Source organism: Pristis pectinata, chromosome 23 (assembly GCF_009764475.1).
Source record: "Pristis pectinata isolate sPriPec2 chromosome 23, sPriPec2.1.pri, whole genome shotgun sequence".
Classification (NCBI taxonomy): domain Eukaryota; kingdom Metazoa; phylum Chordata; class Chondrichthyes; order Rhinopristiformes; family Pristidae; genus Pristis; species Pristis pectinata.
The window spans coordinates 17,652,571-17,678,876 of NC_067427.1; the positions used below are offsets into that span (position 1 = coordinate 17,652,571).

The window sequence follows — 26,306 nt, forward strand, 5'->3', positions numbered from 1 at the left end:
GTTGTTTGGAGAAGGAAGGTGCAAGATAAATCAGAGCTGCATATTTATAACTGAGTTTTTTGGCCAGGTGATGATCCCATGTTCAATAAAGACACTTTAGTCTTTGATATTTAGCTAGGCCTCAGGTCTCACCTTGCAGGGCCCAAGGCTTCATCATGACTTGAGATTGCAGAGTTATCCAGCATCAGGTGTCCTGAGATGTCTAATGAGACGAGGTTTTTAAGGTTCTGCACAAAGGCCGTGAGGACTTTCCGGGTCAGCTTGAATTTGTAAAAACTGGAAGTTCTATCACGAGAAATGTCTAAGTGTCTGTAGAAGAAATTGCAGCAAGATATTAGAGATAAATGCATTTGGTGACATATCAAAAACAATAACTCAATTAACTCTCTCACTATCACACCAGCTTTGCATTATCCAATTAGACATACAGACTAAGGTTCCAGGTCAGATTTCTGGTCTGTGCTGACCAAGCTGAATTTGCCGAGAGTGGCTAAGAAGCTCCCTCCCTCGGCTTGCTGACACCCTCTGATGCAAATTCAAAGGCAAGTTCCATCTGAACTTAATGTTCCTATGGAGACAAGAGTGGATAAATCAGAATTGACAATATCTCTCCTTCAGAATCCAGGGTCCTTATAAGTCCCACTGGAGTGCAGTACACACAATTCACTCAATGTTCTCCTTGTGAGTGGGCAAAGCATGGTCCATCTTGCAAGGAAGAAAAAGATTAATAAACCCACTTTGAAGTTAATTTTATACTGCTGTTAATTTCTCCTAGGTTTTCTTACTTAGGCAAAAATGGTCAATTTAGTTCAATTAATTCTGATCGAAAGGCATTGATTGGTTATAGGCAATAGACCCCCAATTAAAAGACAGTCCAGTCAGAGGGCTTTACTTGGTTGATATTTTCCCACAAAAGTAACTACATCTTTTTCAGAAGTGAAAGATTGCAATGAAACAACATTAACTTGTAACTGGAAGTTTCACTTGACTGCATCAGCCACGGCATAGCAAGATTCCCTGCTCAAAATCAGAAAGTTGTGGGTTCAATTCCCGCTCAATAGCTTTGAGGATATAATCCAGCTGATTATTCTTTGCAGTGCTAAGGAGTTAGGCACTATCTTTTGGGTAAATCATTAAATATTGCCTTCTATGGCAATCATAAAAGAACTCATGACACTACTTTGAAGACCAGGAGAGGTCTTTCTGGTGTCCTGGCCAATATTTATCCCTTGACCAGCATCACTAAAACATATTACGTGTTTGTTATTATACTACTGTCTGAGCAATCTTGCATTACAGCAACAACACATCTAAAGCACCTGCCTGACTGTGAAGTGCTTTAGGATACCTTGACATTATGAAAGAAGCTATATAAATGCACATCTTTATTTTCTTCTTTAGTACAGTAATCAGATTGAAACTATTGCTCACGGTTGGGGAGCGGTAGTAGTCCATGGCAAAATAATTTGTTAAAACCGAAGGAGAGATTGAGTCACCTGGAATTATACTTGCTGGAATTCAGAAGAATGAGACAGGATCTTATAGAAACTTATAAAGTTATGAAAGGGACAGATAACAGATAAGATAGAGGCAGGAAGGTTGTTTCCACTGGTAGGTGAGACTAGAACTAGGGGACATACTCCCTCAGGATTCGGGGGAGTAGATTTAGGACAGAGATGAGGAGAAACTGCTTTTCCCCCAGAGGGTAGTGAATCTGTGGAATTCTTTGCCCAGGGAAGCAGTAGGGGCTACCTCATTAAATATATTTAAGACACAGTTAGATAGATTTTTGCATAGTAGGGGAATTAAGGCTTATTGGGAAAAGGCAGGTTGATGAAGATGAGTCTATAGCCAGATCAGCCATGATCGTATTGAATGGTGGAGCAGACTCGATGGGCCAGATGGCCTACTCCTGCTCCTATTTCTTATGTCCTTATGTTTGTTGAAGGGTGGAGTTATATTAGGTACTGCAAAAATATATGATTAGTCACAGTATAAATATAAAAAGTGGGTGTTAGATTCTAAACCAAGTAATCTCTAATCAACCTGAGAACAGAACATGAAGCCGGAATATAAGTTAATTCTTTGGCTACAGTTCGCAAGGTTTGGTTACAGGCTCTGCTGTATTTCAGATGCAATGTTAAACTGACATCTCTTCTGCCCTCTCAAGTGGATGTAGAGATAACTTGCCACTATTTTGATGAAGAGCAGGGGAGTTCTCACCTGTTTAGTATTTATCCCTCATCCAACATCACTAACAAGTAGATGATCTGGTTATTATCATTTTGCTGTTTGTGGAAGTTAACTGTGTGTAAAGTGACTGCTTTGTTTCTTAAGATATGTTAATAAATATAATTCAAAAGTTACTTAAAGCAGTTTAGGCCATCCTGAAATTGTGAAAGAAAAAGGTTTAAATGCAATTCTTTCTTTTATCCTAAGTCCTATGCTTAATATATCTATGAACAGTTGGCAAAGAATACTGCAAGCCCTTTTATGCCTAGAAGTAAATTTAAGATCAGTAACAAGATTGAAATAATTGCTTACAAAGTTGGGGAGTGAAACTAGTCTGTGGAAAAGTAATTTGCTAAAACTGAAGGGTGGAGTTATATTAGGTACTGCAACAATATATGATTAATCACAGTAGAAGTACAAAGAGTGGTCCTTTAAAGCTCCTTACAATGGAGTGACAAACTCCCACCTATGATAGGGATGTGGCAAAACAGGGTCTCCCGAACTGTTTAGCAGATCACTGCAGGACATCTGTAGAATTCTGGCACTGTTGTCATTGGCATCAACTTCCAGTCTGGTAGTGCCTCAGTTTTGAAGTTTTCTTCCTTGTTTTCAAATCCCTTCATAGAGTAGGATGAGACTATCCCTATAACCTCCTCCAGACATACAACCTTCCTTGAAGGCCTATCTTTGATCAAACTTTTGGTCACTTTTTCCACAACAGTAAAACACTTATGGAAATCCCAGTGAATCAGTATCTGGCTCACTGGGCCCATTTACCACTTCCCTTCACATAACAGTCCCCAGTTCCTGGTTCTTGCACTCCCTTCACACTCCCCTGGTTCTGTTTCCCGTGCTCCCTTCACACTCCCCCGGTTCTGTTTCCCGTGCTCCCTTCACACTCCCCTCGTTCTGTTTCCCGCGCTCCCTTCACACTCCCCTGGTTCTGTTTCCTGCATTCTCTTGAAACTTACCAGGTATTTGTTTCCCATGTTTCCTTTTAACTAACTAATGGGTTCACTGGACAATTTATTATTTTCATCTAAAGAGTTGGACAATTATTAGGAATAGCAAAAGTCTGTTAGTCTGGCACTAAAGTTCTGAGCATTCTGGATTAACTGAGCTTTATTGTACTTCATGTGGCCTGGTTTCAAATGTCATCCACTATTGGTCATGCGAAGTGCTGGGAATGTTGTACTATATTAAAGGGGCTAGTTAATTACATTTAATTATAGTAATTTTTACTATTACTGAGAGTTAGTGAGAGCAACAATTAAGTTCTGAACTTTAGGCCACCAAGGTAACCATGACCTAGAAAAACAATCTCCTACCTGAGGTTAGTGAGCTGCAGGAGGACCCAGATGTGCTCGTCAGAGAGGTCCATATTGTACAGCACTAGTGACCCAAGCCGCTTCTGCCACTGCAGCAGAAACTGGATGTCATTCAGCTGGATTCCAGAGAGGTCAAGTGAGGTCAGAGAGGTCAGTGGCCGCAGGAGTCGGTCCACGTTCACTCCATCGGTTAGATGACCCAGGTTGAGGAAACACAGCCGGTGGAAGCCAGTAAAGGTGAAGTCCTTAACAAGAACCTGCCGTGAGGGGTTGACCAGGCTGTTGTACCCCTCGCAGCCACCAGGATTCTCCTCTTCATAAAAAATGTTATTGCACCCAAACAAGCTGAGTGAAACCAGCGTGCTACGGAAGTTATTCAGAGTCTGTAAGCTTTTGGCCGAGAGCCTGTCGCAGTTCACCAAGCGAAGCTCAACGAGATCCTGAAGAACATAGCAAAACTAGATGTCACTGGGAGAAGAGTCAATGAGTACTAAATTACCAAACAGAGCATTGTTATCTGTAACTAGCAAACAAATACAGTAACGTAGTAGCTATGTGATTGGACAGGTCATTAAGAAACAAGGACTAATAGTCCAGAAGCCTAAAACAGTGATCATGAAAATTTAGCTATTAATCCAGTGAGTTCGAATCCCACTGTAATCGTTTCAGAACTTAAAACAAAGTCCAAGGATAAATATCTGATGTCAGCAAAAGTGACCATGAGATTGGTTATAAAAATACAAATTTTCTTGAGGGAAGGATACTATTTGCCCTTACCCATTCTAGATGTGTGTGTGGTTCCACATCAAACATGATTGACTTTGAACTGCCCTTGGACCTTGCAAAACACTCATTTCAGGGAAACAAGGTATGGCCAATAAATGGTGGCCTTGGCAGTGACACCCATAGCTTAGAATGAATAACATTAAAAGAAAAAGAGCCCCTAAGCTGATTGCATAGTTCAATTAATACTATTTTCCAGTGTATCTATTGAGTTGTCCCTTATGTTTTTCAGAATGTTTCAACTTTCCATGTGATTTTACACACAGCAAAAGATTTGAAATTTTTGAGAAGGTCCTACCTACCTCAACCATTTTCAAAACAATATTTGTTCTTATCAAAATGATAATAGCAGCAGTGAAGAAAATGCAGTAAAGATTTAAAAGGATATGACCAGAATGAAGGGGCTATAATCATCAGAAAATATGGAAACTCAGGCCCTTTTCTCAGGAAGAAAGTAAGGACGGATAGGAGAATCAGATCAAGGTCTTTGAAATCATGAAGGTATTTGAAGTAACTCTTTTCACCTGTTGGCTTGTCCAGAAGAGGTAGTAAACACAAGATGGTCACTTAAAGAATTTAGAAAGAACATCTCATGAGTGGTGAAAATGGAGAATTGTTACATAACAAAAATAGAGAACTGACGAATTTAAGAGGAAGTTTGATGTATATGCAAGGAATACAGAGACACAGAAAAGGTGGGTTGCTGGTCTGCACTGTATCCACTACAATACCATTCAATCAAACTCCAGAAATTACTTTTCTATTCACAATTCCTTAACCTACCATAGCCCAGAAGTTGGACAGAGAAAAAAAACCTTTTTATGATATGTAAATCACATATAAAAAGCATTTGCTCACGTTCCAAAGTGCTTGTCTCCATTGCTATCAAAATCCCACCCTTTGGAAAATTGAGTGGACGCTTCCTGTCATGATTCATCCAAACATTGGTGAAATGACAGGTGATGATGTCATCAATGTGTGCAGCACACACTTCTGACTTACCAACAGAATTTGGATCAAAATGTTATAACCTGTGATCTTTGTTTTTCCATTCTCAATAAGACATGGAGTACATCACACAGCAAGTCAGGAATCGTATTTGAGTTAAAGGGTCCCCACTGGCACATTATTTTTATCTTCAATGATTCCCACATATTGAGTTACATGGGTTGCCTTTCTATAGACCGATGGCACTGATAAAGGTTGCAACATTTGTGCTTATGGATGCCGCAATCTATGGTGTGGAACCCTTCACCCACCACTCCATTATCCTCCCCACTCCCCCACTCCATTTTCTTACATCTCCATGGCAGACTGTGTAGCTACCATAGACAGTTCACTTTAATAGTGTCAATCTTATTCCAAGTGGGCAGTGCACAAATGAGATGGCAGCTACAAGCTCTGGAAGCAGCTGTGATTTGTGAGCATGTAATTTTTAATTCCGCTAAAAGGAAAGAACTGTGATAGCAATTTCTTAAAGTGAGGATGTCCTAATTTTGTGATTTTTCTTTTGGTGACTGCTCATTTGGCATTAAGGCAAAATGTATCACCCACTTACCATAGCACAAATGTCCAAATCCAATTCCTAGGCTTATATTTTTCCTATATGGTACTAAGAATAGGAATATTCCAGGTTTGATCCTCAGTCTAAGTTTATTTCAACTACGGTGTATTGGGAATACCACAATTGGACTTGGTGGCTCTGTTGGAGAAAGGAGAATTGGGCAGAGCTTCCATCCCTGAGCATGACTTAGCTATGCGGCTATGTGGATAAGATTAGGACCAGTTGTGAATTGCCTCTCCCAAACAATAGCTAGTCAACTGTCTCTGAGGGAGACCAGGTACTGTGAAACTGAACCCCTGATGTGAAGTCAGAACCATGTGAAGGGAGATGATTGGGGAAACCAGGCATCTTCAGATTATCCTGTTTTGAAGTACTCCATCTAAATGTTTTCTCAGTTCATAGTCACCTGAAAGAGCTTGTGCATGTTCAAGTAACAAACATCAACATGTCAGATTAAAAGATGCCATGTTTTTGGAAGAGAGGGGTTAGAGAGAGACTAGGTGAGTGACAAACAGAAATAATGGGGGAACACTTAAAAAAAAATAATGTCGCTCATACTTGTTTCGAAAATGCCACCAAGTCCTCATCCTGAATGATATCCTCGTGAATCCCCCTCAGGTGTACGTGAGTTAGTCGGGTGCTCCGATGGTCTGAGAACAAGCTAAAGAAACTCAAGTGTCCGGGGAAGCTGTTGTCTGTGTTCACAAGGTCCATGTACCTAGAGTAAGCACAGGAGATGGTTATGAACCTTTTGAAAATGACTGAAGTTCAGAACTGGAAAGAATGTGTTGAATGAGGGATCAGGAGAAGAAAATAAAATATCCTTGGAATGCCATCATCCTTCATTACAAAATGCAAATGCCTCCATTAGGGTATATCGTTCCTTCATTTCCACCCCATAGTGTTTCGACATCTCACTCAAACCAGTCCTCAATCATCTAAACTCAAACTTATGCAGCTCAACCTCATACTTTAGCTTTGCGAACATATTCTTACCTAGTTTCCTCTTACATCTATGTGTGATTTTTCACTCAACTACTCTATGTAGTGGTGAGATTCATATTTTCACCATTGTCTTATTGAAGAATTTCTCAAGTTTTTTATTGCTATATTAGTGAGCTATGTCTATTAGTAGCAAAATACATAAGCACTTTTGTCACACAGTTTTGGAAATCTGCAGCTCTCTGGATCTGAAAATGCTACAAGTTCTGGAGGTCAATTAAAGCTTTTAAGGCTGAGACCAATAGATTTTTGTGGGTAGATACATCAGAAAACCTGGAGCAAAGATGTGAAAATTCAGTTGAAATAAAGATCACACATGGTAGATCAGGCTTGAAGGGCTGACTTATCTCCTCTGCATGCCAGATGGGCTGATTGGACCTTACCACCCATAATTACCTTGGTCACTTCCTCTTGAATCATTTCCAGTTTCTGAAACCACAAAAACCTCGAGCCTCTCAATCCTGTTCTGCCATCCAGCCAGGTCTTGGCCAATCTGCACCATAACTCATCCAACTTTTGTGGTTCCTTACCCACTTAATATCCTTGTCCAACAAGAATCAATTTCGGTTTTGAAATTATCAGCTTACTGGCAGTCATAACTTTTTAGGAGAGTTTAAAAATTTTTCATTTATAAATAACCTTTCCTGATCTTGGAATATCATAAGGCCAAAAGATACAGGAGCAGAATTAGGCCATTTGACCCGAGTCTGCTCTGCCATTCAATCATAGCTGATTTTTTTTCTCAATCCCATTCTCACGCCTTTACCCCATAATCCTTAACCCCCTTACCAATCAAGAACCTATCAATCCCTGCCTTAAATACACCTAATGACTTGGTCTCCACAGCCCTCTGTGGCAACAAATTTCACAGATTCAACACCCTCTGGCTGAAGAAATTCCTCCTCATCTCAGTTTTAAAGGGACGTCCCTTTATTCTGAGGTTGTGCCCCTCTGATCCTAGACTCTTCTACTAATAGAAACACCCTCTCCATGCCCACTCTATCCAGGCCTTTCGGTATTCAGTAGGTTTCGATGAGATCTCCCCTCATCCTTCTAAACTCCATGGAGTACAGGCCTAGACCCATCAAACGCTACTCATACGTTAAGCCTTTCATTCCCAAGATCATTCTTGTGAACCTTCTCTGGACCCTCTCCAGGGCCAGCACATCTTTCCTTAGATATGGGGCCCATAATTGCTCACAATATTCCAAATGTGATCTGACCAACACCTTTTAAAGCCTCACAATGCTTTACAGTTCAAAGAACTTTTAAAGTATTACCGCAATTCTAATATAGACAATGTGATAACCAATTTGGTCAGAGCAAAGCCCCACATACAGTGACAGGATTCCAGATTTTCTCTACCCTACAAGTGAAGAGTGTTTCCTGACATCACCATCCTGAATGGCCTCATCGCTCTGACTCCCTTCCCCCCTTCCCAATTCTGTACTTGAGACTCACATGTTGACAAGATGGTTACAGATCTCACTGGGAAGGAAGATATCAGGGTGCAGTCGCAGCGTCTCATTGTCTTGCATGTAGCACAGAGTTCCCTCTAGGTTCCACAAACAATATTTGGTGCACAGAGTCATCAGCGATTCGGGGCTGTACGTTGCCATGGCTGGGAGCACCCTCCACCTCTTTCGCAGTGGTGCAATGGTGCCTGGAGCTACACAGACATCGGGAGAGCGCTGTGGAAGATGAAAGCATGATGCAAACCAGTCTCAGTTACAAGCATGTCTTGTTTTTACTATTTATATCAAAGGAAAATTATACACTCAAAATCTTTCCTCACAGGAGGTGGTCATTTGGCCTTTTGTTTATGTACCAGCTCTTTGAAAGAGCTAACCAATTAGCTGTCCTCAGGTTTTCCTCTCCTTGGGCTGGGCTACGCTCTGTCCAGATAATTATTACAAACTTGGAAATTTATGAGTGAATTTTGTTGCAACATTTTACTAGGTATTCATTTACTGGATTGGCATTCTTTTATTTACAATTGGAATAACTTCAACCGATTCATTGAACTATAACGGACAAAGTGAACAAACTGAAGTTTTAGGTTCCAGGCTACACGTGCTGTGCATCGTCCAACAACATGCTAAACAACCTGAACTTTTGAGAAATACTACCAGCCTTGTTGGAATTGCATTCCTTGTACCAGAGAAGATTAGGCACAATTTAATAGAATTGTTCAAAGTTACGACGGGCTTGAGTAGGTAAATAGAAAGCAACTTTTTCCAATAACAGGCAAGTCAATAATCAGAGGTGCAGATTTAAGATAATTGGAAAAACAAATCAGAAGATGAAATTTATAAACCAAAATATGCAGTTGTATTTGAATAGATACATAAAGAAAAAGGAATAAAAGGGTTCTGCTAATAGCTTTGGAAAATGTATGAGGAGAGAAGGCTTGTGTGGTGCATTAACACAGCTGGACCAAATGTCCCATTTCTTTGCTAGTGACTTTGTGAATTGTTATGATTTGAAATGCGTTTGAATAAATCAATAGCGGAAGAAGCTTTAGTAATAAAGAAATGTTTATTTTTCACAAAGGAAATTCTCTCCAAAGTAGAAAAGGTAAAAAGGAAGTGGAGTGAGCAAAGGGTAACTCCTCCCCCCCCCAATGGCTGGCAATATGGATGGGTTTTCTTATGCTACAAAAGATTGTAGTGTAGGCTATAATGAGGATCCAATGAGGCTTCAAGAGTATTTCGACAGACTAAACGAATATGCAAGGTCATGGCAAATGTAATATTATATGGAAGTATGTGAGATCATCTACTTTCATGGTGAAAAATGGAAATAGGGAGTTTTTTGTTATATACCTTTCAATCTATCAGCAGTTATGTTTAGATGACCTGGGTGTGCTTGTACACTAATCACAGAAAGTTAACATGCAGATAAATTAAACAATTTGGAATCAAATGGTATGTTGACCTTTATTGCAAGATTTGACTACAAGAGTCGAGACACCTTGCTCCAATTACATAGAGCCCTGGCGAGGCTGCCTCTGGAATACTGTGTACAATTCTGGTCTCCCTACCTGAGAAAGGATATATTTAGAATAGAGGAGTTCACCAGATAGATTCCTTTGTTGTATGAGAAAATATTACACAGATGGGACTTTTACTCCCAAGAGAGGCAATCTGATCGAAATATACTGTACAGGTCCTCCCCAGGTTATGGACACCCGACTTACGTACAGCCCGTAGGTATTTACGACCACTTGGGAGACTGGTGGGATGGATTTGCCAGTTGCTATGGAGCTGCAGGCACCTTCTGCCACCTGGGAACTCTGTTCCTATCCGACTTCCAAACTGTCTGGGTTATGAACAGTTCACAGGAACGGAACCCTGCTGTAACCTGGAGAGGACCCATACAAAATTCTTAAGGAGTTTAGCAGGGTATAGGTGGAATTGATGTTTCCCCTGACTGGAAACTAAGGGTCACAACCTCAAAATATGGCCATTCAGGGTAGAGTTGAGAAGACATTTCCTTACCCAGAGAGTAGTGAATGTTTGGAATTCTCTACTGTGGAATTCTCAGTATATTCAAGACAGATTTATAGATTTTTGGATATTAAAGGAATCAAAGAATATGACACAGAAAATGGTACCAAGGTAAAAGCTATGCCATGATCTTGTGACTGAATGGCATAGCAGGCACGATGGGCTCAAACATCAGCACCTGCTTCTAATTCTATGTTGCCTCTCATCAAGGTTTCTTAAATCACTATTATAAGAAACAAAATAGCCAATCAGAATCCCCAAATCATCAACGGAATAAATAACTGGATTAGTTTTTTTTTGAGGTGGTTAAGTGGGAATAAATATCACCCAGTTACAGAACTTACCTACTTTTCAAATCTTATACATTTATCTGACAGGGTGATATAAAGCATCACCAGAAAAGCACAATAGTGTAGCACTCTCGATGCTGCATTTGGAGTGCCAGCCTGGATTGCTCCATTGAATCTATAACCTTCTCTTTCAACGATGAACTCACTGAACAAAAAAAATGACAATCGCTGAATACTGCTCTGTACCCAATCAATTGCATGCAACTACTCGCAGGACAGAGTTCTGCATTCGACCAATCAAGACAAAGGATTCAGGCTGCAATTAATTATGCACATGGTTCTGTACTCAGCTAACCATGGACAGGCCTCTCACCAAACCAATGAGGGACATGAGTCTGTATCCTGTCAACTGTGGGCCAAGGCATTATACCCAATCAAAGCAAAATTACAAACTGCCAGAGGAACTCCGTGGATCAAGCAGCATCTGTAGAGGGAAAGGAATAGTTGATATTTTGGGTTGAACCCTGCATCAATAAGGAAGCAAGCAATAAGGAAAGGGAAGACAGATTATCAAAGTAAACTAGCACAAAATATAAAAACAGATGGTAAAAGTTTTTATAATTATATAAAACTGAAAAGGGTGGCTAAAGTGAATGTAGGCCCCTTGGAAGATGAGAAGAGGGATTTAATATTGGGTAATGTGGAAATGGCCAAAGTGCTGATTGACTATTTTGTGTCAGTCTTCACGGTGGAGGACATGTCTAACATGCCTAGGAGAGATGTTATGGATGCAATGGGAGGTGACAATACAATCGCTATCACTAAAGAGGTAGTGCTGAGCAAACTAGTGGGCCTAAAGGTACACAAAAGTCCCCTGGTCCTGATCAAATGCAACCCAGGGTACTATAAGAAATGGCGAAAGTTACAGTAGAGGCATTTGTGATAATTTACCAAAATTCTCTGGACTCTGGGCAGGTCCCGGCGAAATGGAAGACAGCGAATGTCACACCACTGTTTAAGAAAAGGATGCAGGCAAAAGGCAGATAACTATAGGACAGTTAGCTTAACATCTGTAGTTGGGAAAATGCTTGAAGCTATCAATAAGGAGGAAATAGTGAGACATCTGGATAGAAGTGGTTCTATCAGGCAGACACAGCATGGATTCATGAAGGGCAGGTCCTGTTTGACAAAATTACTGGAGTTCTTTGAGGATATAATGAGCGCAGTGGATAGAGGGGAACAGGTGGATGTTGTATACTTGGATTTCCTGAAAGCAATCAATAAGGTGCCACATAAAAGACTTATCCATAAGGATGCATGGAGTTGGGGGTAATGTATCAGCATGGATAGAGGATCGGTTAATCAATAGAAGGCAGAGAGTTGGGATGAATGGGTGTTTCTCTGGTTGGCAATCAGTGGTGAGTGGAGTGCCTCAGGGGCCTGCAACTATTCATGACATAAATAAACGATTTGGAAGAAGGGACTGAGTGTAGTGTATCTAAGTTTGCTGATGACACTAAATTGAGTGGAAAAGCAAATTATACAGAGGATGCGGAGAGTCTGCAAAGAGATATAGATAGGTTAAGTGAGTGGGCAAGGGTATCCTTTGGAAGGAAAAATAGAAGATCAGGTTATTATTTAAATGGTGAAAGATTCAGCATCCTGTTTTGCAGGAGGACTTGGGAGTGCTTGTGCATGAATCGCAAAAGGTTTGTTTGCAAGTACAACAGGTTATCAAGGTGGCAAATGCAATACTGGCCTTCATTGCTAGAGGGATTGAACTTAAGAGCAGGGAGGTTATGCTGCAACTGTAGAGGGTACTGGTGAGGCTGCACCTGGAGTACTGCATGCAGTTCTGGTCTCCTTACTTGAAAAAAGATACACTAGCTTTGGAGGCGGTACAGAGGAGGTTCACCAGGTTGATTCCAGAGATGGGGGGGGTTAGCCTATAAGGAAAGATTGAGTCACCTGGGACTATACTCGCTGGAATTCAGAAGAATGAGAGGGGATCTTACAGAAACATACAAAATTATAAAAGGGATAGAAAAGATAGAGGCAGGAAAGTTGTTTCCACTGATAAGTGAGACTAGAACTAGGGGATATAGCCTCAAGATTCAGGGGAGTAGATTTAGGATGGAGAGGAGGAAGAACTGCTTCTCCCAGAGAGTAGTGAATCTGTGGAATTCTCTTCCCAGGGAAGCAGTAAAGGTTACCTCATTAAATATATTTAAGACACAGACAGATTTTTGCACAGTAGGGGAATTAAGGGCTATGGGTAAAAGGCAGGCAGGTGGAGCTGAGTCCCTGGCCAGATCAGCCATGATCTCATTGAATGGCAGAGCAGGCTCAATGGGCCAGATGGCCTACTCCTGCTCCTGTTTCTTATCAGTCCTGATGCAGGGTCTCAACCCAAAACGTCGACTATCCCTTTGCCTCCACAGATGCTACTTGACCTGCTGAGTTCCTCCAGCAGTTTAATATTTTGCTCCAGATTTCAGCATCTGCAGTCTCTTGTGTCTCCATACCTAATCAAAGATTACATTGGATTGGGGTGGTGTACAATCGATTGTGACGAAAGAGGATTCTGTAGTTAATCAAATTTCAGCAATGATTCTGTACCTACCAATCACTGTCAAAGATCCTGTGGACAAGGCAATATTTTTTGCATAGCTAATTCCTTTGTTTGAATGGCTTTTCGCTGCAGGAAAATCTAGGAGGTGGGAGTAGATTGGTTGTAAGTTAGCTGTTGAAGCCTTGGATTTCTCACAGTCCCTCTCTCCCTTCTCTAACATAGTCTGAGTCTCTATTAATCATTACCTCACACACTCAACCTACATAATCACACAGTTACTCCTGAGCAATTTTCGATCCCTATGCACAAACGACCAACATCTCGCCCTCAGTCACAAACCAAGATCTCATCACTACCACAGCAAACCATCCAGCATCTCACTCCCCTTACATGACCTGTAAGCCAAATACCACCCCCTCTCCCTGCTGTGACACCCTCTCCAACACATTTCCCTCCCACCCCCACCTCAGACCACCTCTAACTTCCCCTCAGACCAACCTCCTGCCCCAGATCCCCCCCTCAGGCACTCTCCCTGCCCCAGATCCCCCCCTCAGGCACTCTCCCTGCCCCGGCTCCCCCCTCAGACCAACCTCCTACCCCGACTCCCCCCTTAGACCAACCTCCTACCCCGACTCCCTCAGGATGTCGCCCTGCGCCGACTCGCCCCTCAGACCCTCCCTCCTCAAACATCCCACTCTCTCTGCCCCGACTCCCCCCTCAGGCCCCCGCTGATTCTCCCCCAGCGCCGACTCCCCCCTCAGACTCTTCCCCTCACACATCCCACTCTCTCTGCCCCGACTCCTCCCTCAGACCCTTCCCCCGACTCCCCGATGATCCTCCCCCAGCGTCGACTCCCCTCCTCAGACCCTCCTCCTCAAACATCCCACTCTCCCTCCCCGACTCCCCCCTCAGACCCCCCCCCGCTGCGCCGACTCCCTTCCCCTAACACCCCACTCGCTGCCGCGACTCCCGCAAGCACTTGACTCTCTTTACTGCGCCCTGCACGAACATCTCCCTCCTGTCAAACACCTCACTCTCCCATCGCGACCCCCGCCCTCTCACCCCTTCAGCCCCTCACAGCGGCTGACAGGCTCTCACTCCGCTCCCAGGCCCGGCTCGGTTCACCATCCTCCGCCGGCCTCCACCACCTCGGTTGTCAGGCTGCCCAGCTCTCACTTTCCATCATCCACTCCCTCCCAACTCCGGGCGGGTCGCGACAACACTCACCTGCTCCTCCTGCTGCTCCGCCTATTATTATTATTATTTTTGTTTAAAAATCACCTTCTTTTCAAATAGAACTCGCTCCACCGCTTTCAACAAACTCCAGCTTCGTTTCCGGGTCAGTCTGTCAGTCGCCAACTATCTCCGGTGTGAAGTCGGTGCGCCTCAGCCAGAGAGAAAATATTTGTAAATCCACAATGTAAAGGGTGCGCCGCTAATGTAACAATAGCTTCAATTATCTAATAGTGAAGCTGATTCTGTTATTTCTTTTTTTGTAATTGAAGCGGATTTGAATTTACCAAAACATTGGTAATTTAGCCGCTGAGGTACCTCTGTATTGGAGGCATTTGCACTGTGAATAAATCTATATAAATGCCGGATTTACAATTCCTCGGTGGAAAGAAATAATTAATTTCGTCAATATTACTCTCGTCGGACTTAATATTCACGGGACAGATTTCCGGTGGAGTTGCCGGTTGGGAAATAGGAAGTCAACATGTCGACTCTGTACAAGAACAGGTGAGGAGCTGATAATGGAAGTGGGTCTGTGAATGACGGATCTTTTGTTGAACAGGATCAGGGCTTTATTGCTGTCTACGAGCAGCCCTGAAGGGCTCGACGGAAATGTGGAGTAGGGGGATGAGACAAACTCTGGGCACCTGGAGGAATTGAGTGGTCCACAGGCCAAGCCCCGCTTGTGCTCTCTTCCAGCAGAGTCAGTGGCCAGAAGCAGTACAATTTTTTTTTAACCCCCGAATAGATAAATCTTGCTCGCATCTCCACTTCAGTTCGTCTGAACACATAGGAAAGCCCCCTCCCCAGGACGTATCCTTTTTTTTTCCAGTTTGGAATATCTTTCTTGGAAGAAATTGATGGTGTCTTGTATTGTGGAACTTGAAACATTGGCCTTATGTTCCTTAAAATTATTTAAAACGCTTGTCTCTGCTACACGTGCTGACCGAGTCGATTTTTAGCTTTTGTTCTCAGATTTCCAGCTTGTGGATTCGTATGCTCTTTAGCATTGTCTTTGGTTTGCAGCTGAGCAACTTTTTCAATGTATTTCCTTGGACATCTGTAAAATGTGAAATCCAGGGCTCAAATGGCTGAGTTTCAACAGAGCGGATCTTTTTCTTAAAGACAGAATTGCATACAGCTGTACTGCTCCATGCTCTTGCTTGTGTTCCGTTCAGGCCATCTACTAATCAATATAACGTTGTATTTATTCCTTCCTCACATTTGTGTTTATCTAGTTATCCTTTAAATGCTTCTCTGCTACTCAGTGCAAATACCACTTGTATTATGGAGTTTGTGTTCAATTTGCTTTGGTTAACAAAGTTTCTTCAGATTTATTAGTGACTAATAATTACTCTCGTTTTGCACTCACCACAAGTAGTAGTAACATCTCTGTTACTAAACTATTAGACCCTTTCATGATCTTAAAAACCTCTCTCAAATCTTCTTTAGATGTTTGCATTTTATTTTTTTATATATAGTATACATACATAAAATGTATAGCTAGTTCAGTCCTTCCTTGTGGTAGAAACTTACTGGTTTTGATAGTGTCATTATTAGTATTTTGTGCACTTTCTCCAGTGCTTCAACATTTTTGTGATATAGGGAACAATGTATACACCCAACTCAATTAGTTCAATATGAGCTGCCTCATTTTCAATTCCAGAAATAATTCATGCTTTTATTAATATGGCTCACTACTTTTGATATATTGTGCGTCAGTACCTACAAATCCTTATGCAACTCTACACATTTAAATACTTGTAGGAGTGCGGAGTTTCTCCCCGCATCAAAATGTACAACTTGTGTGTTTCCAGCATTTCTGTTTTTTATTATAAAATGCAAGTCAGGCAGCATCTGTGGAAAGAGAGAGAGTGAAGGTTTTGGGTCAAAGACCTATCCCCAATATCTTCTCTTTTTGTTTCAATTTACAGTGTCTTCAGTCTTATTTATATTTTATAATATGTGATAATTCAGTGATTAAAGAATTAAATTATTCTCAACAAAGCAAAATAGTCTGTTCAAGCCATAAGTGTGTTCTATGCTGATCTCTTCCACCTACAACCTTTTTGGAATTCTGCTTTCCTCCATTTCTGCCTTTTTTGCATGTTTCCATTGGGTGGAGGCTGCGTATTCAGTTGCCTTGGCCTAAGGTCTGGAACTCTCTTATCAGGCCTCTATGTGCTTCTATGTCTCTCCTCTTAGGGCATTCTTTATGACCTGTCTATTTGTCTTGGTCTCCTCTCTTGTATCTCCTTACGTGGCTTGCTGTGAAATGTTGTCTGATTATGCTCCCGTGAAGCATCATGAACTTTAAAACCATATTATAAGTGTTACTTAAATGTGAGTTTTTGTTCCTCATCTCCACTTGCATCGTATGGCATGAATAGAGCTGTGATTGCCATTGTATTTAAATGAATTCAGAGTACAATTTTTATCTCCAGAATACCTTAGGATTGTCATTGGCAGGTGTTGTGATTGATCAAATTTTCAAGTCATTTTGGAATAAATTACAGTAAAAGTCCAATAATCCACCACACTCTGGTCATGCTGGACTGGGTGATTTTTCCGGACTATTAGATGTTACTTCAATTAATATTCCAACATACTTTTAATTAACTTTTTATAGATGTTATACAGCAGTATTATAACTATTATACAAGAAGATAATATTGTTTCCTGTGAACCTGGTGAATTTAAAGGGAGCACAGGAAACAGAACCAGTTGAGCCAGATGCTGAACCATCGGGATTTCCAAACAATCACAGAGTGGATTATTGGAGTTTTACTGTAATTCTTATTATAGGAAACCATTAAATTTATAAAGTCAGAAGATTTAGTCTAGCAGTTTTACCTTTTTCTTAATTGGGTTTCAATTTAGATTTGTCAGGGTGCTATAAAAATCCCCATCTACTCCCTTTGGATAAAATGCATGTTATTAATGTCTTTCTCCACCAGAACGCTTTCAATCTTAGTTTAAATTTCTCTCTTGACCTGCCGCTCCTCTGCAAGCCCACAACTTCAACAGCTTATTGGGATTGAATGTGTATGAAGTGCTGCTTCATATTATCTCTGAATGGATTAGATCTGATTTTAAGATATGGCTGCTTGTCATAGAGACTGCCACCTGAGAAAAGTCTTACTGTTACTGTGCTGTTAAATTTCTTAATCATTCTTTCATTTCTCATACTCCAGGGTGTATGTCCAGTTAATGATGATTGTCTTCATTGTTTAAATCCATTTAGGCCAGGTATCATACTGGTGAAACTCCCTGCAGTCTCACAGGACCTTTATATTCTCCTTGAGGTGCAGTGATCAGAGGTGAATTCAGGGCATCATGGTCATTCTCCAGGGTGTTGAGTTAGCTGGGCTCAGTCAAGCAATCGGTAAGGGCACTGCAACCTACTGGAATTTCCTTTGGTGATTCTGGTGTGAACATGCAGGTGAGGACAGGATGGTACTTGGAGGTGAAGACTTCTTACACCATCCTGCTTGCTGACAGACACCTGATGAATACCCACTTTACTAAGGTATCTGTGGCATTGTACCTCAGCAAAAGAAATGAAGGTAGGAAATAAAATGCGTTTAAACAGCACATGTAATGTAGCAAGGGATTCTGGGGTGCTTCATAAAAGTGTATATCAGACAAACTTTGACGCCAGGTAATGAGAAGACGTTAGAAGCGGTGACCAAAAGTTTGGCCAAAGAGGTTTTAAGAGGCACTGTGGAGAGGTATAGAGAGTTTCAAGAGAAATTAGAGTTTGGGACCAAGGAAGATAAAGACATAGCTGTAAGTGGAGAACTGATAGAAGATGGGGATGAGCAAGAGATAGACTTAGAGATCTCAGAGAAGTGCAGGGCTTGAAGAAGTTTCAGTGAAAGAATGGCTCAAAAACATATTTGTGAAATATTTTACAATTAAGTTTGCCAATATGTCTTTCGGAACATGGATGATGGATGAAATGACTTGTATTTTAGAAATAACTTACTGAGCATAAGGTTGTTGTTCAGATTTTACTCCTTTTAGGTGATAAAATTAACACGCAGTACCTGCTGAACATCACTGGAGAATGCATTTGATCATCCAGATGTTAATGGACCTTAATTTCAATACGAATCATGCTGCAGACTATGCTGGTCTTTGTTTGAATGGCCCTTTACTTATGGACTTCTTTTCTGTTGATAGGATTGAAGAATTCAGGATTGCTTTGAATGAACCAAAGATCAGCCTCTCAAAACTGCGGGAACTCTGCTTCAGTGGTAAGGAGAATGGTCCATCATTTCAATATCAGATTCTGGAGAATGGGTGGTAAGATGTCTGTGAACATTTGTATTGTGTCTACTGAAGATATAGATCTGACATTAACTAATTGGCCTTCATTTAAAAAAAACCAAATTAGACTGTTTGATGTAATGAGGTGCTGATTAATGCAACTTTGTAGAAGCATTTTTTTTCTCTCAAAAGCTCAACAAAATCCAAAATCTTATCTCTGTAATATTTGAAGAATATGTCCTTACAGATTTGTGACCCAAGAATTAACAGTCACCCTACTTGCAACAATCTGCTTCAATTTAATATAATCCCAATATTAAACTCTAATATTGGTTTATCTACAATTAGTAATATGAATTACATCTTTAAATATTTTAAAAGTTCATAATTGGTTGAAAATACTGAAGATAGTAAAACAAATGTGATATGTTTATTTCCCACTTGGAATTCTGTGCAGCGTTCAGTATCTGTTTAAACTATATTGTGAGGAGGGTAGCATTAGACATAGTTGGCTGAATAGACGAACAAGTTGCAGATGAAATTTAATACTGAGTAGTGTACACTCGTACCTCATTTAGTACTTAGGATGCATTGCCAGGAATGAAAGTGCGAGTGGAATTGGCAATAAAAGGTGTCATCAGAGCATTATATATAGAGATATGATACTGACAGCACTGCTCTGCCGATATCCTGGTGTAAATCTGTGCCGTCCCCAGATGTTCTTGCAGTAATGAATTGCCCATGTCTTGGAGTGGAGAGGCTGCCTTTGAGGGCTGAGGTTATTGCTGGGGACTAGCAGCAACTGCTCCATATGTTGACAGACTGCCCAGATCCTACAGTCACTCTCAACATCAACTGTTGGATATGATAGAAGCTGCCATCTCTCCCTCTTTGGTTACACAACTCTCCCCAGCCTGGAGAATTTTCTGTGATGACAAGTTTACACCACAGAGAAAAATCCAGGTTGAAGACAGCCTTGTAATCAAACGAAGGGAGGGGAGACGCAGCTTCCTTCACATTCAACAGGCGATAACGAGAGTCCGTGGGATCCACCTGATTTGACAATACATGGATCAGGTGCTGTGAGACTGCCAGTGGAGAGCAGGGATTTGTGCTAGGTTTCCAGTACGGTTGTACAAATGGATACCTTTTTTAAAGGACAGAGGTGTAAGTACTGATGAGTGTTCAGAGGAGAGAACCAAGAGCACTATAATAAATCAGCACCCTGCCAGGTTAAGCGTAATGCCAGTATAAAGTGATACACTTTGGGAGAAAGTATAAGGAGAGACATTGTAGATCAAAGAGTTGTAAAGCATGTTTAGGAGCAGAGATACCTGGATTTTTGGTAACGAGTAAATCTATGAAAGTGGAGAGAATGTTCAGTTAAACATATGGGATCCTGGAATTCATAAACAAGGGCATTGAATGAAAAAGCAGGGTTTTTCTGTAGAACCTGTAGAAAACACAAGTTACGCCACAACTGTAGTATCATGTCCAATTCTGGCCTCTGGACTTCAGAAAGGATGTAAAGTTCTTAGATAGGTTACCAAAAAGATTTACTGGAATAGTTCCACAAATAAGGGATTTCTACTGAGAGATTAGAAGGAAGAAGCAGGCTGTGTCCTCCTTGGAGTAAAGAGAGACTAGATTGGCTGGGATTGTTTTTCCTGGAGTGAAGAAGTCTGAGCAGTGACCAAATAGGGGTTTATAAAATCATGAAGGGCATAGGTAAGATGGATTGTCAGTCTTTTTCCCAGACTAGGGGAGTCTAAAACTGGAGGGCATAGGTTTAAGGTGAGAGGGGAAAGATTTAAAGGGGAACTAACAGGCAAGTTTTTCCCCACTGATGGTAGTGGGTACATGGAATGAACTGCCAGAAGAAGTGGTAGAGGTGGGTACAATTACAACATTAAAAGACATTTGGACAGGTACATGGATGTAAGGTTTGGAGGGATATGGGACAAACGCAGGCAAATGGGACTAGCTTAGGAAGATGTCTTGGTAGGCGTGGACAAGTTGGGCTGAAGGACCTGTTTCTGTGCTGTATAACTCTGTGACTGTAAGGTAGAAAGGAGATTTGATAGAGGTGTACAAAATCATGATTGGTTTCGATAGAGGAAAGCTGTTTGCATGCAGTGGTCCAAACTAAGCAAGCACAGATGTAAAAATCTGGGCCAAACCGTACAATAGAGACACAAGGAGTGGCTTTTACTCAGTGGTCAGAATCATGAATTCACCACCATTAAGGGTGGTGGTTATGGAGCAAGCGAATCACTTGCATTAGTCTGTGTGGGCGAGAGATGCCCATTCAACTCACGAGCATGATCACATACTCTCCCCCTAATTGTACAAAGCGTGGTATTTGTATACACATTTTGGTGAAGATGCCTTGTCTTATGCCTGTGGAGAGATGTTCAGGTATCACTTCTTGACCAACACAAGATGAGTTGTGTGATCAGTTGCTCAAGACATCACTTTCTTTGCATGATCATCATGAAATTCAAGGTCAGCGTCTGCTGGTTTCATCCCTAAAGAATCCTTTTGTTCAGTTGTCATGGTGATGTTCCTCCAATTATGACATTCCTCAAGGGGCCTTCTGTGTCTTTTATCTTGCACTCTGTTAATTAACCATCCCAATCACCCACATTTACTCAACATAAAAAGTATACATCATTGTCTTCTAATATCATTACTATGTGCCCCATGGTAGTAGGTTCGTGTTTCAATTTAGGTCACGGGTTGTTATGGATACAGCCTTGCAGGCTATTCTAGAATTATCCCCACTGCCATAGAGACAGTCCTGGGACCAACTATGTTATGTCTAAATACTTTAATGCAAGGCTGTTATGGTCTTATAACTTCCTGTGATGATGGGGTTTTCTCTAAGATGACATTCCATTGTCTGCATGTATCTTACCCTCACAGCACCGGAGACCCCTGTTCAATCCTGACATCTGGTGCTGCTAGCTTGGTGTTTGCAACGTTTCCTCTGTGACTGTGTGGGTTTCCTCTAGGTGCACGAGTTTCCTCCCACATCCCAAAGATATGTGGGTTAGTAGGTTAATTGGTACATTGCCCCTAGTGTGTGGTGAGATTCTATGAGGAGTTGATGAGAAATTGGGGAAGATAAAAGAAGGGATTAATGTAGGTTTAGTGTAAATGGACGGTTGATGGTTGGCATGGAATCAGTGGGCCAAAGGGCCTGTTTCCGTGCTGTATTTCTCAGTCACTCTACAATTGTGGGAGTAATGTTCTCTTTCTCTTTTGTGTTTCACAATGGTCCTTAATCAAGCCTGAGCTTTTTACCTGCTTCTCACAGGAATTCCATTTGAAGGAGGGCTGCGCTCGCTTTGTTGGAAGGTAAGTTTTCATTTGAGATAATTAGGGTTGCTAGCACTGGATGTGTTCCTCGAATTTTTGTCACGTGGCTCATGCATCCAATTGCTCTGCCTAGTCTTTAGCTATCTCCCACACTTTTAATGACTAGTAAATGGAGGTGTACCGAGAAATAAATAAAACATTATTCTTTCAACTGTGCAGTGCTTCTTTTCAAGTTTGCTCACAGCACTGTTCATGAGATTCTATTACTATAGACTCCAAGAATGTACAGGAAGTTTGGAAATTCCACATAAATTGAGTTTTTGCTCTGAAGCCATTTGTGCATGCTGGGTTCATGAAAGGGAAATTTGAAAACTAATTTTTCAAGGGAATTCATCTGTCATAAATGTTCTTCATGGAAACTATTGTTGGTGGGGCCAGGATTCAACAGTCTGCCCTTGTAATTACAGATTAAATAGTGGTCCTGTCAATACATCTCAGTCAGTGTATCCACTGAAATATTCTTTTAAAAATTACAACATTTATGTAATGTAAACTAAATGGTATAATTTTAAAGGGGGAGGGCAAAACAGAGTGATGTGGGGGTTTGCATCTAAGGGTATTTGAAGGTGATAGGTTAATGCATTCTTCAAACCTACCTCTATGACCATGGCTTTGGTCAAATGACTTAATGTCTTATCTTTTATTATATGGCTTGGATAATACTCTTATAAAGCTCCTTAAATCAATTTGCCATATTAAGTATGTTATACAAATGCAAGTTGTTGTCCTGAGTTCTTTATGATTATGAAAGTGTTTGATGATATATATGATGGGGAGCTGCCTAAACAAGGGAGGACCAAATTATAAGCTATTTAGGTAACACTGACACTTAGATATCAAATAGGGAGTTCATGGGAAATGTCTTTAACTGGACAGTGGTTAAATTGTGGGACTTAATACTGAAGTGAATAACATACTCAAGACTCAATACTGAAGTGAACTATTTAAGAGAAAGTTCAAAAAATACGTGAGAAGGAAAGGGACAAAAAGGAATATTGATGGTTTTACATGAGGTAGGAGAAGGAGGCTCAAGTGGAGCATAAGCAGTGCTATGGCTCAAAGGACCACCAGATCTGTTTCTGTGCTCCAGACAATATATAAATTCACCCTTTCCTGGTTCTACCTTGTTAGCTGTTTCTTAATCCATGAATTTTTTGTCTCCTCTCAGATCCTCCTCAATTACCTTCCCATAGAGCAGGCTCAGTGGAGCTCCTCCTTGAAGAAACAAAGGTGAAGAACTGCATGTGAAAATAAAAAAAAACTGCAGATGCTAGAACTCTAAAATAAAGACAGAAAAGGCCACGTATGGGAAGAGGGACGGGGCTAATGTTTCAGGTTGAAGATGTAGCCTGTCCTGCTGGGTATTTCCAGAATTTTCTGTTTTTATATTAGTGAAGAACTAGATTTCAGGGTAAGGATGGAGGAAAGACCTACGTACTGTAAAAAGAGGTGTTATTGGACTTGCATTTACAGGGTAAGGAGATTTCATTTTATTTTGAGGGAAGAGAGAAAGTCTTGAAACCTATTGCTACTTTGACACCAATAGCCACAACTACATGAATTCACATGAGCAAAGAGGCTTACACTTGTATTTCAGTACCAATGCCAGTTTACGGAATTCTGAACAAAACTATTAGAGAAAGTAATGTGATGTTTGTATACAGGCCTTTTTCACCAAATTAAACTGTACTTCCTCCACTTATCTGCTCCTTATCTGCCTACATTGCCCCACAGACTCTCTGAAGTAGAATGCATGACCAAGGATAACAACAAACAAAAAAAAAGGATAATCTACAACAGTTTCCAACCTTTGTGCATGTGTCTTTGAGTATACTGATTGGTACCTGAGTGAAGTGGATCTGCCTCATGAATTTACTTTTCAAAGGCACCATTTTTTTTTAAGAGGTTTTGTGCACTGAGTATATTCTAATTTTAATCTAGCCATAGTTTTTTCCAGTAAGAAACTTCATTAATAAAATTTGTTTGATGTAGTATAGGATGTTCAAAATGTCACAGATCACCAAGCATAGAAGTGCAGAACAGCGTAATCAGGGTTGCCTCATTCCACTTAAAAGTTGTTTATGCATTTTGAGGTTTTATGCAAATGCAAGCTCCCTGTTGTGATGAAGCAGGAGGGTCCTAAAATGTGGCCTTTCACCATGAAGGTTTGGCAGAGCATCAAGCTGTAGTGCATCCCATAGCACACAATGTCCTGGACCTTGAAATATGCCAACCATCAACACGTGGTCATGGACAGCTCTTTGCACTGGGTGCCAGGTTGTTTTCAGGCAGACAAAAGGATTTCTTTCATTGAAATGATGGGTCTTCCAGCACCAGTTGATGTTTGCATCAGTGTGTATCCTTCAGAATAACCTGTAGAGCATAAGGGTCCCATATTACAGAATTGTCGGGATGAATACTGACAAAAAACAGTGCATCTCTTTCTAGACCTTTTTTTTTGCAAATGCACATTCCAGGAGAAGACATGTGACAGTTTTTCCCCACCACAGCTGTGACATTGACACTCATGTTTTGCTTGCTCATCACCAGTTCTGCTGTATCTTGGTACTTGTTTGAACATTCTTCTGATTTAATGTTTTGTCAAATGACTGACAGTCTATTCAGGGAACCACTCAATAGGATTCACTATCTTTCTTCTTAATGCCTTGAGGATATTACATGAAGCTCACTGAGTTGTATTCAAAGGTGTTTCTTTGCACAAACTTTCTATCAAGCTCAAGTCGTACAGCTAAAAGACACAGAAGCAATGCACAGTACTTTAATTTCCACAGTATCAGTGGGAGGACCTTATTTTAAAGAAGCTTTGCAAGCTATACATTTAAATTAATCCAGCCAACTGATTTGTATGGTTAATAGCTTAATGTGCATTGGAAGTGACTGATGTTAATCAACTATTGAAGTGACTTGGAGTTCAAACAACAACAATAGGTTGATTATTCATCCCAGCATTTATTCTTCATTTCATACAACATGTGGAAATTCCATTTGAATTAGTTTACATATTAGTTGCTAGAACACAATTACAGTGAACTCGACTATACCAGTAGTTGCATCGTACAAAAAGTCCCAGTCTGTGGTAGAGCCAGCTTCTTGTGACAGTAATTGGGGGAATGGGGCTTCGAAATTTACTCTGGGCACCTGCTGTTGCAATGCAGTCTTGTAATTTACTTGACTGTGCATTTGTGTGTTTGGGGGGGGGCAGAAACCCTAAATTTATAGGGTGATTCCCTCCCTAATGACTATGCTTTTGATTCTCCTGTTTGCCTCTTTTACCTCAAGTGGCAGATTCTTTTCTCAAAAAGCCAGCATGGACAAAAAAGGGCAAATTGCTTCCTCAGGTGCTGGATGATTCCATGATCTGTTTTACATTTTCTTTTCAATAACTTCCATAAATTTTCTCTGGGCCTATTTTTCTAGCTTAGTTATTTTAGATTGACATAATCTTGCATTTATAATATTTGTGAAGAATTGTAAATTTAATTCCAGGTATCATACTTTTATTGTGAATCACAAAGTAGTCTTAAAGTGCTGAATCCTTCAGGGCTGAAACATTTCTGGTCTGCATCCAAAACCATAATTAAACTTCCTACATTCTGCGTCATCTAACAATAGCTATATTTTATAGCCTTAAAGGCCCCCCCCCCCCCCCACCCCTGGCAAAAACTAAATTTGGTCTGTCTTATTAGCATTTAAAAAAAAATTGGTTCAATTGATTGTCTAGCATTTTATACATTCTATCTTCAGCATGAGGAAGGATTGAAGCAGAGCAGTCACCAGGATGGATTTTGATAACATAAGGAGCATGTTTTGTAGGACTGTGTGGAATAAAGATCAGTCTGTATTTAATCTGACCCCATGTGGTGTATTCATTTGCAGGGAAATTTATGCACAGTTCTTGAAGGAGATGATCATTCAGCCTGGCATTGCCAAGGCAAATCTGGGTTTCTTCCGAGAGGATGTCACATTGGAAGACCATGTGAGTCTCATTTTGCTTTCTGTCATGAGAGGAAAGAACTTTCATTAGTCAATTTGTTTCAGATGTTGACTGCTATCCAGGAGTACATCACTAAGGGTGGCACAGTGATGCAGCAGTCAGTACTGCTTCTGCACACCTGTAGT

The 26,306-nt window shown here is 40.9% G+C and overlaps 2 protein-coding genes across 8 annotated transcripts in view; one reads left to right on the top strand and one right to left on the bottom strand.

Moving 5' to 3' along the window:
* The window catches only part of zer1 (zyg-11 related, cell cycle regulator), a 31,854-nt gene extending 16,607 nt beyond the window's left edge, over window positions 1–15,247 (bottom strand). The window contains exons 1-6 of one of the 5 annotated variants that reach the window (XM_052036765.1): window positions 15,161–15,247; window positions 14,508–14,665; window positions 8,371–8,600; window positions 6,466–6,625; window positions 3,561–4,000; window positions 133–309 (exon numbers count right to left, since the gene is read on the bottom strand). In XM_052036765.1, the coding sequence (XP_051892725.1) occupies window positions 133–309; window positions 3,561–4,000; window positions 6,466–6,625; window positions 8,371–8,528 (935 nt within the window). In that variant the 5' untranslated portion in view covers window positions 8,529–8,600; window positions 14,508–14,665; window positions 15,161–15,247. Of the gene's footprint in view, window positions 1–132; window positions 310–3,560; window positions 4,001–6,465; window positions 6,626–8,370; window positions 8,601–13,331; window positions 13,419–14,342; window positions 14,388–14,507; window positions 14,666–15,160 lie in introns of those variants that run through there. The other 4 variants (XM_052036766.1, XM_052036767.1, XM_052036768.1 and 1 more) reach the window with 4 other exon arrangements.
* tbc1d13 (TBC1 domain family, member 13) overlaps window positions 14,903–26,306 on the top strand; it is a 38,023-nt gene continuing 26,619 nt past the window's right edge. For 2 of the 3 annotated variants that reach the window (XM_052036770.1, XM_052036772.1), the window contains exons 1-5: window positions 14,903–15,020; window positions 18,699–18,772; window positions 22,105–22,145; window positions 23,335–23,396; window positions 26,064–26,163. In XM_052036770.1, the coding sequence (XP_051892730.1) occupies window positions 14,998–15,020; window positions 18,699–18,772; window positions 22,105–22,145; window positions 23,335–23,396; window positions 26,064–26,163 (300 nt within the window). In that variant the 5' untranslated portion in view covers window positions 14,903–14,997. The remainder of the gene's footprint in view (window positions 15,021–18,698; window positions 18,773–22,104; window positions 22,146–23,334; window positions 23,397–26,063; window positions 26,164–26,306) is intronic. The other variant, XM_052036771.1, reaches the window with a different exon arrangement.